Genomic DNA, 18481 nt, shown 5'->3' on the forward strand with positions numbered 1-18481 from the left:
CACTCGACCGAGTAGTGATCGAGCACTTGATCGAGTCAGAAGCTGTATACAAATAGACATCCATTCCTAGTCGACTCGACCACCCACTCGAGCCTGCGCTCGACCGTGTACCTGTTCGAGTCTGTACTCGTGTTTGTTGATGCACACAAGGTCAAAAGGCAAAGACAATCTTCAAAGGCCTATTGACAACATCCACAGGCTACAAAAGGGTTTGAGACATAAGCAAAGAAGAGTAGTTCCATAACAGCAAGAGGATCCAGTCATCATGGATCAACAAGATCCAGTTCCAAGACCAAGGAACATTGGTGCTGGAGATGCACCCAACACTCACAACCAGAGAGCTGGTATTGTGCCTCCCACAGTAGCAAACAACAACTTTGAGATCAAGAGTGGATTGATCTCCATGATTCAAGCCAACAAGTTCCATGGGTTGCCAATGGAGGATCTCCTAGACCACCTTGATGAATTTGATAGAATATGTGGTCTCACAAAGATTAATGGAGTGAGTGAAGATGGATTCAAGCTAAGGCTATTCCCCTTCTCACTTGGAGACAAGGCTCACCTTTGGGAGAAGACTCTTCCTACTGGAGCAATAACCACATGGGATGCTTTCAAGAAGGCTTTCTTGACAAAATTCTTCTCCAATGCAAGGACTGCTAGATTGAGGAATGAAATTTCTGGGTTTGCTCAAAGAAACAATGAGAGCTTTTGTGAAGCTTGAGAGAGGTTTAAAGGATTTCAGACTCAGTGCCCTCACCATGGCTTCAGCAATGAGTCCCTACTAAGTACTTTGTACAGAGGAGTGCTTCCCAAGATCAGAATGCTTCTTGATACAGCTTCAAATGGCAACTTCCTCAACAAGAATGTGGAAGAAAGATGAGAATTAGTTGAGAACCTTGCTCAGTCAGATGGCAATTACAATGAGGACTATGACAGAACCATAAGGTCCACCTCCACTCACCAAGAGGACAAGTACAAGAAGGATTTGAAGATGGTCAATGAGAAGCTTGACAAGATCCTCCTTAGCCAACAAAAGTCCATTCACTTCATTGGTGAAGAAGAGGTTCATGTTCAAGAGGGGGAGAATGAGTTTGCTGAGCTCTGTTATATGCAAAATCAGGGTGGATTCAAAGGCTACAACCAAGGAGGGTTCAAGAACAACAACCTCTCCTATAGAAGCACCAATGTGGCCAATCCACAAGATCAAGTCTATCCACCTCAACAGCCACAACAACAGCATAACTATGTCCCCAAACAACAGCAACAAGTGTTCCAGCCCCAATTGTGTACTCCACCAGGGTTTCAGACTAACCAATGCCAAGAACAAGACTTAAGAGCCATGATGCAACAGTTGTTGATTGGGCAAACAAATGGAAAGATTGAGGTAGCAAATAGATTTGCTGAGCTAAGCAAGAGGATGGAAGATCTTTACAGTGACCTTCATGCCAAGTTTGACACACTGACTTCCAAGATTATGACAATGGAGAGTCAACAAGCTTCTACCCTAAAGCAAGACAACAACAAGGGTAAATCTATTGTGCACTCTATAGAGTGTGCTAATGCTATCAATCTACGCAGTGGACGAGTTCTACCAACAAGACAAGGAGCATTACCAGACACTGAGGACAGTGTAGAGCAAGTTGGGGAGGATTTTCAACAAGAAGAGACTCAGAATAAAAACGGTGTTGAACTCGACCTACCACTCGACCACGCACTCGACCGAGTGACTGATCGAGTGCCTGATCGAGCAGCTGCTCAAGAGAAAATCAAGCCAGTTACCTCCAAGGAAAAAGAAGCTCGGTTCATTCCTCCTCCTTATAAGCCTCCACTACCTTTCCCAGGAAGATTTAAGAAGCAGATGGTTGAAAAATACAAGGCATTGTTTGACAAACAAGTTAGAGAGATTGAGCTTAGAATGCCTCTAATAGATGCCTTTGTGATGATCCCTCCTTACCAGAAATTCTTGAAAGATGCTGTGATGGAAAGGATCAAAGAAGTTCATGGGATGATGATTCTTAGCCATGAGTGTAGTGCCATAATCCAAAAGCAAGTGAATCCTCAAAAGCTAAGAGATCCTGGTTCCTTCACTCTACCTTGCTCTATAGGCCCTTTAAACTTCAACAGATGCTTTTGTGATTTGGGAGCCTCAGTAAGCCTAATGCCTCTATCAGTTGCTAAGCGCATAGGGTTTACAAGGTATAAGCCATGCAATATATCCTTGATCTTAGCTGATAGATCAATAAGACTACCACATGGTATTTTGGAGGATCTACCAGTTAGAGTAGGAGCAGTGGAAGTCCCAACAGACTTTGTAGCCTTGGAAATGGATGAAGAACCAAAAGACCCTTTGATATTAGAGAGATCTTTCCTAGCTACAGCAAGAGCAATAATTGATGTGAGACAAGGGAAGATTGATCTCAACTTGGGAGAGGACCTCAAAATGACATTTGACATTGTGGAGGCTATGAAGAAACCAACCATTGGAGGGCAAGTCTTTTGGATTAAAGAGATGGACAAATTATCAGGAGAATTGATGGAAGAACTAGCAGACAAGATCACCTTAGAACTGCTTTGACCAAAAGTGGGGAGGAAGGATTCATTCATAAAGAAACCAAGGCTTATGAGGAGATATTGGACTCCTGTAGAGAATCAGACCATCCAGAGGTTTTTGAGGGGTTACCTGCACAAAGAGAGGAAGCATGGTCAGTTCAAATAGCAAATACGGATAGCTCGACCACCCACTCGAGCATACACTCGACCGAGCACCAAAACCACTCGACCGAGTGCAATGCCGAGTCTTACACAGATGACTGGTCTGAACTAAAAGCACCAAAAGTATAGCTAAAACCTCTCCCATCTGGGCTAAGGTACGTTTTTCTAGGTGAGAACTCTACTTATCCTGTGATAGTGAATGCTAAGTTGAGTAAAAAAGAACTTGATTTGCTAGTTGTTGAGCTAAGAAAGTATAGAAAAGCTATTGGTTATACTTTGGATGACATTCAAGGACTTTCACCTAGTCTCTGCATGCATAGAATCCATCTTTAAAATGAATCTTACTCCAGCATTGAACCTCAAAGAAGGTTAAACCCCAACCTAAAAGAAGTAGTTAAAAAGGAGATTCTTAAGTTGCTTGATGCTGGTGTAATCTATCCTATTTCTGATAGTACTTGGGTTTCACCAGTTCATTGTGTCCCAAAAAAGGGAGGAATTAATGTAGTAAAGAATTATCATGATGAGTTAATTCCCACTAGAACCATTACAGGACATAGAATGTGCATTGATTATAGAAAGCTTAATTCAGCTACTAGGAAAGATCATTTTCCTCTTCCTTTCATTGATCAAATGTTGGAAAGATTAGCTAATCACACTCACTACTGTTTTTTGGATGGATATTCTGGATTTTTCCAAATTCATATTCATCCTAATGATCAAGAGAAGACAACATTCACATGTCCATATGGTACTTTTGCCTATAGAAGGATGTCATTTGGGTTATGTAATGCTCCAGAAACTTTTCAAAGATGCATGATGTCTATCTTCTCTGATCTCATTGAGGATGTTGTTGAAGTTTTTATGGATGACTTCTCTGTCTATGGAGACTCCTTTTATTCTTGTCTTGCTAATTTGTGCAGGGTTTTAAAGAGATGTGAGGAGACAAATCTAGTTTTGAACTGGGAAAAGTGTCACTTCATGGTTGAAGAAGGGATAGTTCTTGGACACAAGATTTCAGAGAAGGGTATTGAAGTTGACAAAGCAAAGATTGAAGTCATGGTTCAACTTCAACCACCAAAAACAGTTAAGGACATAAGAAGCTTTCTTGGTCATGCTGGGTTTTATAGAAGATTCATCAAAGACTTCTCAAAGATAGCTAGGCCATTGACAAGGTTGCTTTGTAAAGAGACTGAGTTCAACTTTGATGAAGATTGCTTGAAAGCTTTCAAGGAGATAAAGGCTGCTTTGATTTCAGCTCCAATAGTCCAAGCTCCAAACTGGGATCTTCTATTTGAGATTATGTGTGATGCTTCAGACTTTGCAGTAGGAGCAGTCCTAGGACAGAAAAAAGATAAGAGGTTGCATGTGATTCACTATGCAAGTAGAACCTTGGATGAAATTCAAGGAAGATATTCAACAACAGAGAAAGAGCTCCTAGCAGTGGTATTTGCCTTTGAAAAATTCAGAAGCTACTTAGTGGGGTCCAAGGTAATTGTCTATACTGATCATGCTGCTTTGAGGCACATCTACTCAAAGAAGGAAACAAAACCAAGGTTGTTAAGATGGATTTTGCTTCTCCAAGAGTTTGACATGGAAATAGTGGATAAAAAGGGGATACAAAATGGAGTAGCTGATCATTTGTCCAGGATGAGGATAGAGGAGGAGATTCTAATCGATGATTCAATGCATGAGGAGAAACTGATGCTAATTGGGACAACTCGGCCCACAACTCGACCCCCTACTCGAACAGGTACTCGGCCGAGTATGTTTGGGTACTCGATCGAGCAGGATGAGATGGAGGAGTGGATGGCACTTGAGAGTGAGGATCTGTCTTGGTATGCTGATATAGTCAATTACAAGGTGTGTGAAGAAATCCCAGCAGATATGGACCCCTATAGGAAGAAGAAGCTCCTCAAGGACATCAATGGAGACTATTGAGATGAACCTTACTTATACAAGAAGGGATCAGATGGATTGTTTAGAAGGTGCATAGCAGAGAATGAAGTTGAAGGAGTGTTAGGACATTGCCATGGTTCTGCTTATGGAGGCCATTTTGCAACTTTCAAGACAGCCCAGAAAGTTTTACAAGCTGGTCTATGGTGGCCTACATTATTCAAGGACACTCACAAGTTCATCACATAGTGTGATGCTTGTCAAAGAATGGGTAATATCACAAGAAGGAATGAGATGCCCCAAAATCCAATTCTTGAAGTTGAGATATTTGATGTGTGGGAAATTGATTTCATGGGACCCTTTAATACTCCTTCAAATGGGAATGTCTACATCTTAGTAGCAGTGGACTATGTCTCCAAATGGGTGGAAGCCATTGCTAGCCCCACTAATGATCACAAAGTGGTTCTTAAACTTTTCAAGACTATAATCTTTCCAAGATATGGAATCCCAAGAGTTGTGATAAGTGATGGAGGAACACACTTCATCAACAAGATCTTTGAAGGAATGCTAAGGAAGTATGGAGTTAAGCACAAGGTGTCTACAGCCTATCACCCTCAAACAAGTGGGCAATTTGAGGTGTCAAACAAACAGATCAAGACCATTCTATCAAGGATAGTAGGAGCAACAAGAAAGGACTGGGCTAGTAAACTTGATGAAACACTTTGGGCTTATAGATAGCTTTCAAAACACCTATAGGAAGAACCCTATTCCAGCTTATGTATGGAAAGTCTTGTCACCTCCCAGTTGAAGTTGAGTACAAGGCTCTATGGGCAATCAAACTTTTGAACTTGGATCTTGAAACAGCACAAGCTAAGAGAAGCCTTGATTTGCATGAACTTGAGGAGATCAGATTGGAAGCTTATGAAAACTCCAAAATCTACAAGGAAAGAACTAAGGCCTTCCATGATAAGAAGGTTCTCATCAAGGACCTAAAGGCTGGAGACCAAGCCTTGCTTTACAATTCAAGACTCAAGTTATTCCCTGGGAAGTTGAAAAGTAGATGGGGAGGTCCTTTTTAAATAAAAAAGATTTTACCATATGGAGCTGTCACACTTCTCAACAAAGATGGTAGTGAGTTTACAGTTAATGGTCAGAGAGTTAAGAAATACTTGAGAGAGAAGGAGACACATGAGAAGTGCACAATGCTTCTCAAGGATGCCCCTCAAGCTTGAAGGGCTATAGAAGTCAAGCTTAGTGACTCTAAACAAGCTCACTAGGGAGGAAGTCCCTAAGGTATCTCTGTCTATATTGCCTAGGATTTTTGGTATTTTGATTTGTTTTGGTGTTTTCATGGTCAGGGAAGCAAGGGAGTCTAAACAGAAGAAGAGAGGAAGATCCGCATTCCAGCTCGACTCCCCCACTCGAGCACGTACTCGACCGAGTCCCGGTTGATCGCCATCGTCGAGCTGCCCCAATCACCATCTCCAAGTCACCAACAAGCCCCCACTTACACTTTTGACAGCATGCAAGAGGATGTGGACAATTTCTTCCACAACCCTTGAGGTACCACTATCACCTTTACTTGTAAATACCATTGCATTTCATATTGTGTTTTGTTTTACGTCTTGAATCCTCAATCAAATTTCTTTCACACAGAGGACTGTGTGATTTAAGTTTGGGGGAGGGTTTGAGATAGCATTTGACATTGTGTTTTGTGTTCTTATTTCAAATTTTTAGCATCATCATGTTAGTATTTGCATAGCATCTAAGGCATAGAAAAACCCTAAAAATTTGAAAATTTTTTGCAAAAATCTTTATAAAAAAAAGAGTGTTCATGTAGTTTGCATCATATTAGGATCTTGTTTAGCATGTTTCATGTAGGATTGTATAATATTTGCATTAGGGATCTATGATGAGTTTTGCCTTGTTAGCTTGTTTTATTCACTAGACTAGGATCAATGCCCAAGTTAATAGTACTTTGATGCTAGTTGAGTAGTTAGAAGCATAAGATTGAACCAAGCCTTGAATTCCTGCATTGCATTTGATCTAAATTGAAGCATGTTGTGATTTGAACACCATTTCCTATTTATAAGAACCTAATATTGACTTTCAATTATCAATGTGTGCATTGCTTTAAACTCATGGATACCATATACATACTTGGATCATCTTTCTCCTTTTTACCACTCTTGTTGATCCAAGTAGCTGATTAAACCATTAAAATCAGTTTCCCTACCCATTAACCAATCCTTCTTTCAAGCCATGTTTATTCTTGTGTGTGTGAGGCCTATCTTTAGGATTGAGCTTGGTAGAAAGTGTTAGGTTTGAACTGACAAGAGTAAAGCCTTGTGTAGTTCTAGTTTGCATTTTTCAAACTAGATAGGACTAGGTGGTTCACTTGTTGGGTTTGGGACTTGGCTGTTATGAAAAGAAAAGAGGAAAAAGAGAAAGAAAAAGGATAGAGTCTTTAAGAGGAGAATGTGTTTAAGCAAAGTCTAGTGAAAGGATGGGAAGTTTAAAAATTGTTGAAGATGGTTCTAGTTAAAGAAAAGAAAAGTCTAGCAAAATGCTTGTATGTCTTAAGAATAAGAAGAAAAGAGAACCATAGCAAATAAGTAAGAATCCCCCATCCCACTAGAAAGATCAAATAAGAAACCTCTCCTAAGACTTGAAAACCAAAAGAGAAAAGGGTGAAAGAGAAAAGAAGAAGTTAAAGGGTAGCACTAGGATCATTTGGGTTTAGATTGATAGGATAAACACTTTGGGTGCCTTTGGGTAGACAAGGTTTTGTTCTTGTATGTGTCTAAGTGTTCTTACCTTTAGCATTCTCTAAAGCTCAATCTATTTTTTATGAGAGAACCTTGATATTGATAAGCCCCACTCTAAAGAGAGACCATCATTGTCTCAAAACCTTTATCTCCAAGCCAAATTAGTTTAAGCATTGCATAGAATTGATTCATGTTCTTGATTAATAAATGTTAAAGGAAATGGTTGATTTGAATGCATGTGGACATCTAAGGCTCAAATCAGTAAAGGTTGTGATATGCTTGTCTAAAATCTTTAAGTACAGCTCATTCAACTTGCATTATAGTACTAGTAACTTGGACATTGATTCTAGATGGTCTATTTGCAAGCTTTAGGAGCTGAGATCCCACTTTCAAACCTCACCTACCTTCTTATGTCTTGATTATTTGCTTGAGGGCAAGCAAAGACTAAGTTTGGGGGTGTTGATGTTCATATATTTTACCCTGTTTTCCCTTAGTATATTCACATCTTTTGCATCTTTTGCTATCCATTTTGACCATTATTGCATAGGTTTAGGACTGTTCTTGCATTAGAGTATAGTTGCATTGCATTTGCATCTTTTCATGCATAAACAGGTGATTTTGGAGCTTAAGGAGCATGTAAGCAATACTGAAGAGAAGTGAAGCAATCATGAGGAGAAAGCAAGAGAGTTAAGGCTGAAGAACCAAGGTCCGGAGTCCCACTCGACCGCCCACTCGACCGCCCACTCGACCAGACACTCGACCGTGTGCAGAGAGGGACTCGACCGAGTGGAAGGAGCACAAGAGGAGCCAACTCGACCGGTCACTCGACCGAGCACCGGGTCGAGTTGGCCGAGCCGCCTAGCTATTTTGTCTTTTAGCATTTTTAGGGCTTCCACTACTTTTTCTATATAAGGGCTTGTACCCTGTAGCCACAAAGGAGTCCAGCTTTTTACATAGTCAGAAAACCTAGTTTTTACCCTTTTGGGAATTATTCCTTTTGCACTTTTATTTTCTTAGATCTTGTACCTTCTTTTGAAGGAGAAAACATAAGATTCTTGGATTTTGTTGGTTCCATAACTTTCAAGATATTAAGAATTCGTCTTTGATTCCTTCTTGAATATTGTAGATCTTTGCTTTATCTTTCATTTGATGCAAGTTTCAGTATTTTTTGGGTTTATGACTTTGATGTTCATCATATGTTCTTGTGAGTAGTTGCTTAGGATATTGAGGATGGGTTAGGCTGGCTTGTGTTTGAGGTTTGTTTGATTTGGTCAAGCTTGATTGTGGTAGATCTCTTCTAGGCTAGATGTTCTTAATGCTGATCCTATAACTGAGAGGGTAGGGTTTGATTTCAAGCATCTTAGCATCACACCAATGTTTAAGGAGCATAGATAAGGCTAGATCTAGAGTTTACCATTAGGCTTGCTAAGAGATTAGAGGTCTTGTTTGGTATTTGACATATTGCTTAATGCCTGCTTGTGTAGATTCTTTACTTTGTGAGAACAAATCTAGAGATGCATGAGTTTGATTGTTTCTTGCCATGAGCGTGGATTAAACATGTCTTAGAAATATATGTCTAGAGATTAGCTCAAGTTGTTTGAGATTTGTTGACTAAGTTAGATGACCTCAATCATTAGTCCAGCCCATGAATCCCTCCTCAAGGCCTTCCTTGTTTATTGATTTCTAAGTCTTAATCCCGCTGCTTGCTTGTTGTTTGATTCGCTTTCATATTGCTCTGTTTTTCTTGTGTTGCTCTGTTTTTCGCGTTTGTCCATCTCGACCCTGCACTCGATCTACACTCGATCGAGTGCTTGCTCGAGTTCATCCCCAGAACTTTTATTTATGATTTGTAGTTGTCCTGTCTTATCTCTTGTCTCATTCTAGTTGCATTTCAGTAGCATTCACTTAGTGTCTTGTTCATTACTTGCCTTGCATTATTTTATTACTTGCATTACCATATTTTCTATTTCTGTTCTAGCTTCATAATTGTCATAATCATTCTGTTCCATTTACATTTAGCATCTAGTTCTAGTAGCTTTTACATTCTACTTGACTTAGACATATATGCACATCCTGATTGCTTGCAAACTCTCAGATTGGATTGACACCTCTTATACTACAACTGCATAAGGGGAATTGAAACACCCTGCCATCCATTCATTCATATCTCACCATTCCATACATTCATCATTTCACACCCACAAATATATGTGTTTCACAAGTCATGGCACAACCGTACCATGAACGACAATGGATGAGCTGCATCAATCCCTGTCCGTAAAAATCCAACTACCAACTCAGAATCAATCTCCAACTCCAGCCGACTCACTCTCCTCCCCCAAGCAATATAAAGGCCATAGTACACCCCCCACAACTCTTCTAGAGGAGCCGTACATATCCCAATGTTCATCACAAAGCCCCCACACCTATTCTCCGCTTCGTTCCTCAACACACCTCCTGCCAAAGCTAACCCCGGGTTCCCTCGAGATGCTCCATCTGTGTTCAACTTAAACCAGTCCGCCTCTGGTGGTGTCCAAGCTATCATACGGCCAACCTTTTATCCCCGTCCCATACGCCCCGACGATACGCGATGAACTCGGTACACCTCCGCAGATATGTCCCTAACATATTTTACTCGATCTTGGCACTTACCAGTTACTCCGAAGACATAACCACACCTCCACTTCCATGCCCACTAGACACACTTAGCAAACATTGTAGGCCATACCCCCTCCATACCGTCAGATTTGTCAGACAAGTTACGAAAAACCCACTCAAGTATCGTGCTTGTAAAGAACCACACTCGTTTGGGGGCTGGTACTAACCTGTTCCAAATACCAACTATAGCCGGGCAGTCGCGCAACACATGTAGAATGGTCTTCTCGCCCATCTTACATAGTTGGCATATATTTGTGTCTCCAAGATGCCTCCAATACCGTTCAGAATTTGTCATAACCACATGGTTCACCACCAAACAAAGGAATACTCGTACCTCTCCGGGGCGATAACTGTCCATACTCGATCAAAGAAACTAGCCATGTTCTGGGCTGCTGTTCTCATCTTAACAATAACAGCGTGTGCCGATAGTGATGTTAAAATGGGCTTAAGGCCCGCGGGTCTTAAAGGGCTATGTACAGCGTTTTTAGACCCGAATCCATTAAAAAAACTAATAATTTTAATTGGGTGCACCCGTTTAAGCCCTTTTACTAACGGGTCATGTTTAATTTTAAATGGGTAGCCCGTTTACTTTTTTTTTTTCGAAATTCTTAATGTCATCCCAAGTTGTGTGACTCGCGACGGTGATTCCCGAAGCAGAAACCCTTTTTCTCTCGTGACGGCGACTTGCGATTCGCGAAGCAGAAAGCCTTTTTCTCCACCGACCGTCACGCCACCATAACAGCAGATTCAGAGGTCTCTCTCTAATCTCTAATCTCTCAATTCGATTTGCTTGGTGTGGTCTTGTTATGTGTTGTATGCTTCGTGGGTTTATGGAGATTGATTGAATTCGAAATTGTATGCTTCAGGTTTCTTCATGTGTTGTATGCTTTGTGGGTTTATGGAGATTGATTGAGTTCAGTGTTCATAAGTTTATGGAGATTGTTGTTCTCTTAGCTCTTTGTCATTTCTATTCACCTCATTGTTTTCTTTGCTTATCATGATTTCTAAAAAATCATTTCTTATTGTTCTGTGATCTTAGGTTTTAACGGTTGATTCAAATGCAGTGACTGAGCTACTGACTGAGCTAAGGTAAAGGGCCTTCAAAGGGTTGCATCAAAGAGTTACGAGCAAGAGTTATCAATGTCACTAGATTCACACTGGGTTACTTGTTACTTGTTTCAGGTAGGAGAGTCTCTTGATTTTAGCGGATCAAAGTACTGGAAAGCAAAGTATTTTACAGAATGGACTTAGAGTCTCAATACACAATAGCATTGCTCAATGCTCAGAATGACTATATTGCTATGAATGAGGAAGATGCTCAAGATGAAGACATTGAGATGGATGAGGGAGAAACAGAAATTGAAGAACCAGTGCAAAGTGACACAGTGTCTCAAGCATCAACTCAAGCTACACGAAAGAGACAGTTAACTTCAGTGTCTCAAGCATCAACTCAAGCTACACGAAAGAGACGGTTAACTTCAGAAGTTTGGAAAGAATTTGTATCAGTCGGGATAGAAGAAGATCAAAAGGAGAGAGGCAAATGCATCCATTGTGGTACAAAGTTGGTGATTAATACTAAAACACATGGAACAAAGATTTTGCATCGCCATTTGTTGACGTGTCCAAAGAAGCCTAGATTGGAAGACAGGCCTCCATATGATTCGAAGAAAGACCGAGAGATGACCAGCGAGATCATAATCTATCACGATCTGCCATTTCGCTATGTTGAATATGAAAAAGTGAGAGCAAGAGACAAGTATCTAAATCCGGACTGCCAACCGATTTGCAGACAAACAGCTGGAGCAGATGTCTACAGAAAATATGAGATTGAAAAGGTTAAGGTAAAAGAGATGCTTGCAAGACATCGAGGTCGTGTGTGTTTCACTTCAGATTTTTGGTCTGCTCGAGCCACAGTTATGAGTTACATATGTTTGACGGCTCACTTCATCGATGATGATTGGAACTTACACTGTTTGATTTTGGCATTCTGTGAACTGAAGTCTCCTCATACTGGCGAAGAAATTTCCATCAAGATATTGGAGTGTTTGAGAGAATGGGGTCTGGAGAAGAAGGTATTTTCTATTACCTTAGATAATGCAACAAATAACGATAGTATGCAAAAGATACTTAAGGGTCAACTTCAGATAATTGGTGGCAGTGGCCTCTTATGCGATGGTGATTTTTTGCATGTGAGATGTTGTGCTCATGTGTTGAACCTCATAGGGAAAGCTGGTTTAGATTTAGCAAAAGACATCTTGCACAATATTAGAGAGAGTGTTAGATATGTTAAAGCATCTCCTTCAAGGAAAGAAGCTTTTGCAGATTGTGTACAGAGAGTTGGAATTAAAAGTGGAGCTGGTCTGTCACTTGATGTTGAGCATCGTTGGAACTCTACATATGAGATGCTTGCAAGGGCTTTAAAGTTTAGGAAAGCATTTGTTAGCTTGCAATGGTATGACACAAATTACAAGACATTGCTGTCAGAAAATGAATGGAACTGTGGAGAAAAGATTTGTGAGTTGTTGAAACCGTTTAGTGTCATCACTACACATTTTTCAGGATCGAAGTATCCCACTGCCAATGTGTATTTCACACAAGTATGGAGAATTGAGCTATTGTTGAGGAAATTTGCATCTTGTGATGATGAAGGTGTTGAAGACATGGCTAAGAAAATGCAGAAAAAGTTCTCTAAGTACTGGAAAGCTTATAGCGTAATTTTGGCCATGGTATCTGTTTTAGATCCAAGAATGAAACTGCAGATAATTGAAATGGCTTATGAGAAAGTGGATCCAACAACTTCTAAGTTGAAAAAAGATGAGCTTAGAGCAAATTTGGTTAGGCTCTACAAAGATTATCAAGCTAAGTCTACGGCAAATGCTTCAGGTGTTTCAGCAGCTCCAACTCCACATGAGTTAGTTTCTGAGTCTCCACTTGATGATGATTTTGATTACGTAAGTGTACTTTCTTTACAATACTAATTTTGCAATAATTTTGTATCATAATTTTGCAGTTCGACTAATGATAATGATGATGTGAATCTTTATGCAGGATCTTTTTGAGCTTGAAAGAAACATTGGAGTTGGGGTGGAAAATACAAAGACACTTTTGGATATCTATTGAGATGAGCCAAGACTAGAGAGGAAGTCTTTCCCGAATTTGGATGTTTTGTCTTATTGGAAAGACAACCAACATCGACTTGGTGATTTAGCATGTATGGCACGTGATTTGCTAAGTATACCCATCACCACAGTTGCCTTAGAGTATGCGTTTAGCATCGGATCTAGAGTGTTAACTCCATACAGAAACCGTTTACTTCCAAAGAACGTTCAAGCTCTATTGTGTACTCGTAACTGGTTAAGAGGATTTGCAGAATATGAAGGTAACTTACGAGTAAGACTTACCACAAGTACAAAACTTATGTATCTAATTCAGTGACTTAGCAACTAATTCACAGCTTTAATAGGTAACATAGAAGACGAAGAAGATGAAAAAGATGCTCAAAATACAGGGAGTAATCAGGATTAGTGATGAAGCTGTTCAAGCATCTCCTCACGATAGGTTTGTTAACATCGTTCTTTGCTAATTCAGTAATACCATTGGTGAATTTGTTAATCTTTGCTAATACCACTAGTGATGAAGCTAAACTTTAGCTGCTAAAGCCATTGTTCTGTTGGATAATCATGTATTCATGTCTGTTCTGTTTGTATGTGTTTCAGCTGATATGGATTATCTTAAAGGATGATGAAGAATGTTTCAGTCTTTCAGAGTTTGCTACTACTTCCTCGTTGTGTTCATCAGTTCATGTTTTAGTAGATTATTTGGGTTTTAACTTGATAAGTTGATGTAATGTTACTTCTTTACTCGTTCTGTTGTTCATGTTTTAGTTCATGTTGTGTTGAACAAAAAAAAAATTTATGTTGCTGTAGAAAAAAAAACACTAAGCTTAAATGGGTAAACGGGCTATTATAAATTTCACGGGCCTAAAAGGGCAGGGTTTAAACGGGCTCGGGTTTAAATGAATATTAAAAAAATTATGTGAAATGGGTTCGGGTTTAAACGGGCTGGGTTTAAACGGGCCGGGTGCACCCATATTAACATTACTATGTGCCGACTTCACCAGGAACCGACCATCTACAGTACCTCCCATGATAGACGATCCTTAACCCCTGCGAACTTATCCACTACCATCGGAGCCAGTTCGAGACTCACTCGATGAGACACATATGGCATAATCTCCTCTAACTTCCATCCCGCTCCTTCCCGCCAAAGGTCATGTACCCGCAATTCTGCGTAATTCTGTGGTAAACTGACACTTGCGGTCTCTACCAGTGCTTCATTCTTCAACCATCTATTCGTCCAAAACCGTATATCCCGGCCATCACCGACAACCCAACTCCTGCCCCGCAAGATCACCTGTTGCAGCCCCTGCTTTACACTCTGCCATGTCGATGACCCTGGCCATTTTGCCATCAACCTACTCTGATAAACAAGGTCGCCCACTTTATACTTGCTTCGGAGAATCTTAGCCCACAGACCCGTAGCATCATGCAACAATCGCCAGCCTATCTTTGCGATAACCGCCATATTCATATCTTGCGAAGCACGGATCCCAAGTCCCCCTTCTCATCGTGGTTTACATACTCTATCCGAAGCCACCAAATGTAATTTCTTCTTATCCGGGGTACTTCCCCATATAAACGATCGCGATACTCTGTTCAACCCGTCTAAGACTGCTTTAGGATGTACAATCGTGCTCATTGTATGTATAGGTATCGACGCTAGTACTGACCGCGTCAATGTTATTCGCCCAGCCATACTCAAAAAACGTCCTCGCCAACCCGCTAAGCGTGAGGACACCCTTTCCAATACTTCACCAAACGTCTCCTTGTTAATCCTCTTCTGGAGGATAGGCATGCCCAAATATTTGCCCAAATCCACCATTGCTTGTATGCCACTCTCCACACTTATTAAACTTCTCAAATCCCGTGACACATTTTCAGAAAAGAAGATTTTCAACTTCTCCAAGCTTACCTTCTATCCTGAGGTGACACAAAAAAATTTCTAACCCCTTCTGAATCACTCTGATCTGAGAAACAGAGGCTTCCGCAAAAAGAATTAAATCGTCGGCAAAGCAGATATGAGAGAGTTTCGGACCTCCTCGAGATAGTGTAATAGGTTTCCACTCTTTAATCGCCATTGAATGGTCAATCATGTGACACAGCCGTTCAAGACAGAGAACAAAGAGATACAGTGATAGCGGATCCCCATGGCGGAGACCACGAGCAACTGTAAAGGATGTAGTCTTCTCCCCATTAAAAAGCAATGACATAGATGGACTCACCACATATTGCAAAATCCACCGCAGCCAACAATCCTCCAATCCATCAGCCTTCAAGGTATCTTCCAAAAAATCCCACCGAATGTTGTCATATGCCTTCTCGAAATCCAGTTTTAGAAGCATCCAACCCTTGCGACCCTTCTTCCGTCTCATAGAGTGTACCTCCTCTTGAACAATCACAATATTATCAGTACTCCACCTACCCAGAACAAAGCTAGACTGAGCAGGTCTGGTAAGTGTCCCAATCACGCGTTTCAACCGTAACACCATTATCTTAGTAATCGTTTTGAATAAGACATTACAAAGACTGATAGGACGGAACTGAGTTATTCGTTCCGGAGTAGACACTTTGGCTATTAAAACAACCAACGCCGCATTCGCCTCTGCCGGCAGCTGATCTGATGCAAAGAAGTCCATAACAAATTTAACCACTGACTCTCCCACTACATCCCAACAATCCTGGTAGAAGATCGGTTAATATCCATCTGGCCCAGGGGCTTTAAACCGTCCCATGCTCCGCACCACTTCCTCCACCTTAACCGCAACAAATGGTTTGGTCAGCCCTGTCTGTTCATACTGCGTAAGAGGGACAAACCCGTCCCGTGGGAAGCATTCAACCACCGCCGGAAAATCATCAAGTGAATACAGTTGTTTATAGTAATCAACAACAAGCATTTCCAGTTCCTGTGGATCCACAACCCACGCATCATCCGCATTCTGTAGCATCTCTATCTGATTATGCCGTCGTCGGATAACCGTAGAGGTGTGAAAGTACTTAGTGTTGCGATCTCCAAGCACTATCCACTTCTCACATGATTTTTGAAACCATAAAACCTCATCCTGCTAAAAAACAATGTCAGACTCTTTCAAAAGCTCCTCCTCCTCTCGCAGCATATCATCAGTTTGGGAAACATCCAAAGCATCCTGAATAACCCGTATCTTCTCCATTAATGCCTCCTTCCGCTTCTGGGTATCCCCGAACACCTCACGGTTCCACCGTTTTAGCTTAACTTGTAACGCAAGCAGAGCCTCCAACATACTCTTCTCACCGTCCCAAAAATCAACCAACAATTCTTTAAAGCTAGGGTGTTCAAGCCACGCTGCCTCAAAGCGGAAAGGTCTCCGTCCTGGATCTCACCCCACCTCCGGATTCAGTTGCACATACAAAGATGCATGGTCAGATGCTAAAATTGGCAAATGTGTAACGCAACCATCCTGCCATTTAAGCCGCACATGGGGGAAACACAATACCCGGTCCAGACTCTTAGCAACATAATGCCCCTCATTTCTCCCCCTCTTCCAGGTAAAGTGATGTCGTCGAAACCCCACATCAACCAAGGAAAGGCCATTTATCCAATACCGAAATACCAACGAATCCGCCGATAAACGCCCATTACCCCCTGATCGTTCGTCAATTCTCAAAATAGTATTGAAATAGCCACCTACCACAATCGGTCCATCCAACGCCTGAATAATAACGCTCAGTTTCTCCCAAAGTCCGCTTCTCCTACTCGCAGACAGAGCCGCATAAACCACCAATAGGTGCAAGACCTCACTTCCGTTTTGTAGCTTTGCGACAATAAAATGATCCGAAGACTCCAAAATCTCCATCTCCCCGATCCCTTCTCTCCACACAAGCCACAAACCCCCGCTTTGACCCACAGCATCAACTCGAAACGAGTGCTCAAAACCTAGCCCTTGACATATTTGACCCGCTCTGTCCCCAGCCGCATGCGTTTCAAACAAAGCCAAGATATATGTTTTATTCTTCTTCAACATGGATCGTATTGCTCTCCGGAAATTAGGTTTATTCGCCCCCGGAAGTTCCACAAGATTAGATTCATCATTACCGGGGAAAAGCGTCATGCCCTCCCTATATCCGACTCGGCAACAGCCCCAACCTGTTGCTCGTCGTTCTCCATGTCACTCATCAAGCTAACAGGCACATCAGGGTGAGTTGCAGAATTTATGGAACCCCCCTGCACACTTTCCTCCTGCACTCGATTCTCGCTATTCGCCAACACGACTCCTGGTCATCCTATCACATTCGATTCCACCCGCAATTGTTTACCAGTCAGAGAAAACTCCTCCCCCTTAATGGATCCAAAGACCAAACCCCCTATGGACTATTATGCACCTGCTTCTGTTTCGGCCCATTGGGCTCCAAACTTTCCCTACCCTCTTTTTCTTTGTTTTAGGTCCATTCCGAGGACCACTATTTCCTTTCGCCAAACTTTCCGTGAACGGCACTGCTTTTATGTGGTTTAGATTTGAATCTTTATTACCATAGGTAAGAGGTAATTCATTTTCCTTATTTGCTCCATTAATTTCGGCCACTTCCCTTATCTCTCCGGATCCTGCATCTTCGCCAAGATCCCCGAAACGATTCAATGTTTCCAATCCCAAACTTTTCGTGATATCCTGAAGATTCTCTCTGCTTCGAGTTATCGACGGACTCACCGCAACCACCACCTGCTGACTCACCGGCTGAGACGACCGGCGCCCTTTCCGGCCAACCATCATAAACCCATCATCAACCTTATTCAGCTCGGGCTCCTCAGTCGTTGCACTCCGCTCCGCTGAGGGAGTCGCCTTCTCTACCACATGGTGAGGACAGGAATGGACCAAATGTCCATACAAACCACACAAGGAACAAATCTTCATCAAACCTTCATATGCCAAATAATATCGTTCACCATTGACTACTACTGATCCTTTCAATGGTTTTGATAGATCAACCTCGACACAAACTCGAGGATATCGGGCCCTTTCAAACGTTAAGATCGTCGTATCCACCCGCACAGGCTTCCCTAACCCACCTGTGATTTCCCTAAGAATGGCTTTATGATAGTAACTCACCGGAAGGTTATTCACCCTCACCCACACCGGCGTTGTCACAATTTCATCATGTAATGAATCAAAATCCGGTGACCAATTCTGCACTAACAGATAGTTCCCAAACACCCTGCATGGACCTCCAGTTAGCGCGTCTAGGTATTCCTCCTCCACTTCAAACCGGACCATAAACAATTGTCGGGAAAGGTCTGTAATGACCCGTAAATGGAAATATGGACCCGACAGAGAAACGTATCCAAAGACGAGGAGGAACCTC

The 18481-nt window shown here is 41.6% G+C and overlaps 2 protein-coding genes, 1 non-coding gene and 1 pseudogene across 3 annotated transcripts; 1 reads left to right on the forward strand and 3 right to left on the reverse strand.

Annotated features, from left to right (window-relative positions):
• Positions 1-658: 658 nt before the first annotated feature.
• On the reverse strand, positions 659-765 carry LOC147944565 (small nucleolar RNA R71). The gene has a single exon (XR_015558729.1). It is a non-coding gene; the product is annotated as a small nucleolar RNA R71 (small nucleolar RNA).
• Positions 766-11272: 10507 nt separating this feature from the next.
• Positions 11273-13589, forward strand: LOC147944566 (zinc finger BED domain-containing protein DAYSLEEPER-like; annotated as a pseudogene).
• A 2254-nt stretch (positions 13590-15843) lies between these two features.
• Positions 15844-17235, reverse strand: LOC147944567 (uncharacterized). Its single transcript, XM_087512645.1, has 4 exons — positions 16738-17235; positions 16513-16584; positions 16222-16410; positions 15844-16173 (listed from the first exon to the last, which is right to left on the reverse strand). The coding sequence occupies exons 1-4, from the start codon at positions 17233-17235 to the stop codon at positions 15844-15846; spliced, it is 1089 nt and encodes a 362-aa protein (XP_087368771.1).
• On the reverse strand, positions 17232-18393 carry LOC147944568 (uncharacterized). The gene is made up of 2 exons (XM_087512646.1): positions 17507-18393; positions 17232-17379 (listed from the first exon to the last, which is right to left on the reverse strand). Exons 1-2 carry the CDS (start codon positions 18391-18393, stop codon positions 17232-17234), a joined length of 1035 nt encoding a protein of 344 aa, XP_087368772.1.
• Between the last annotated feature and the right edge of the window lie 88 nt (positions 18394-18481).

The sequence above is a fragment of the Camelina sativa genome, chromosome 5 (assembly GCF_030686135.1).
Source record: "Camelina sativa cultivar CO46 ecotype springtype chromosome 5, ASM3068613v1".
NCBI classification, from domain to species: domain Eukaryota; kingdom Viridiplantae; phylum Streptophyta; class Magnoliopsida; order Brassicales; family Brassicaceae; genus Camelina; species Camelina sativa.

Coding starts and splice junctions, on each gene's coding strand:
- LOC147944567 (XM_087512645.1), bottom strand. CDS start 17,235: ATGACGCTTTTCCCCGGTAATGATGAATCTAATCTTGTGGAACTTCCG. Junction 16,411..16,512: donor ATGTGCAACTGAATCCGGAG/GTGGGGTGAGAT, acceptor GACGGTGAGAAG/AGTATGTTGGAGGCTCTGCT. Junction 16,174..16,221: donor TTTTGAAAGAGTCTGACATT/GTTTTTTAGCAG, acceptor TCATGTGAGAAG/TGGATAGTGCTTGGAGATCG.
- LOC147944568 (XM_087512646.1), bottom strand. CDS start 18,393: ATGGTCCGGTTTGAAGTGGAGGAGGAATACCTAGACGCGCTAACTGGA. Junction 17,380..17,506: donor ATGGGCCGAAACAGAAGCAG/GTGCATAATAGT, acceptor GTTGGCGAATAG/CGAGAATCGAGTGCAGGAGG.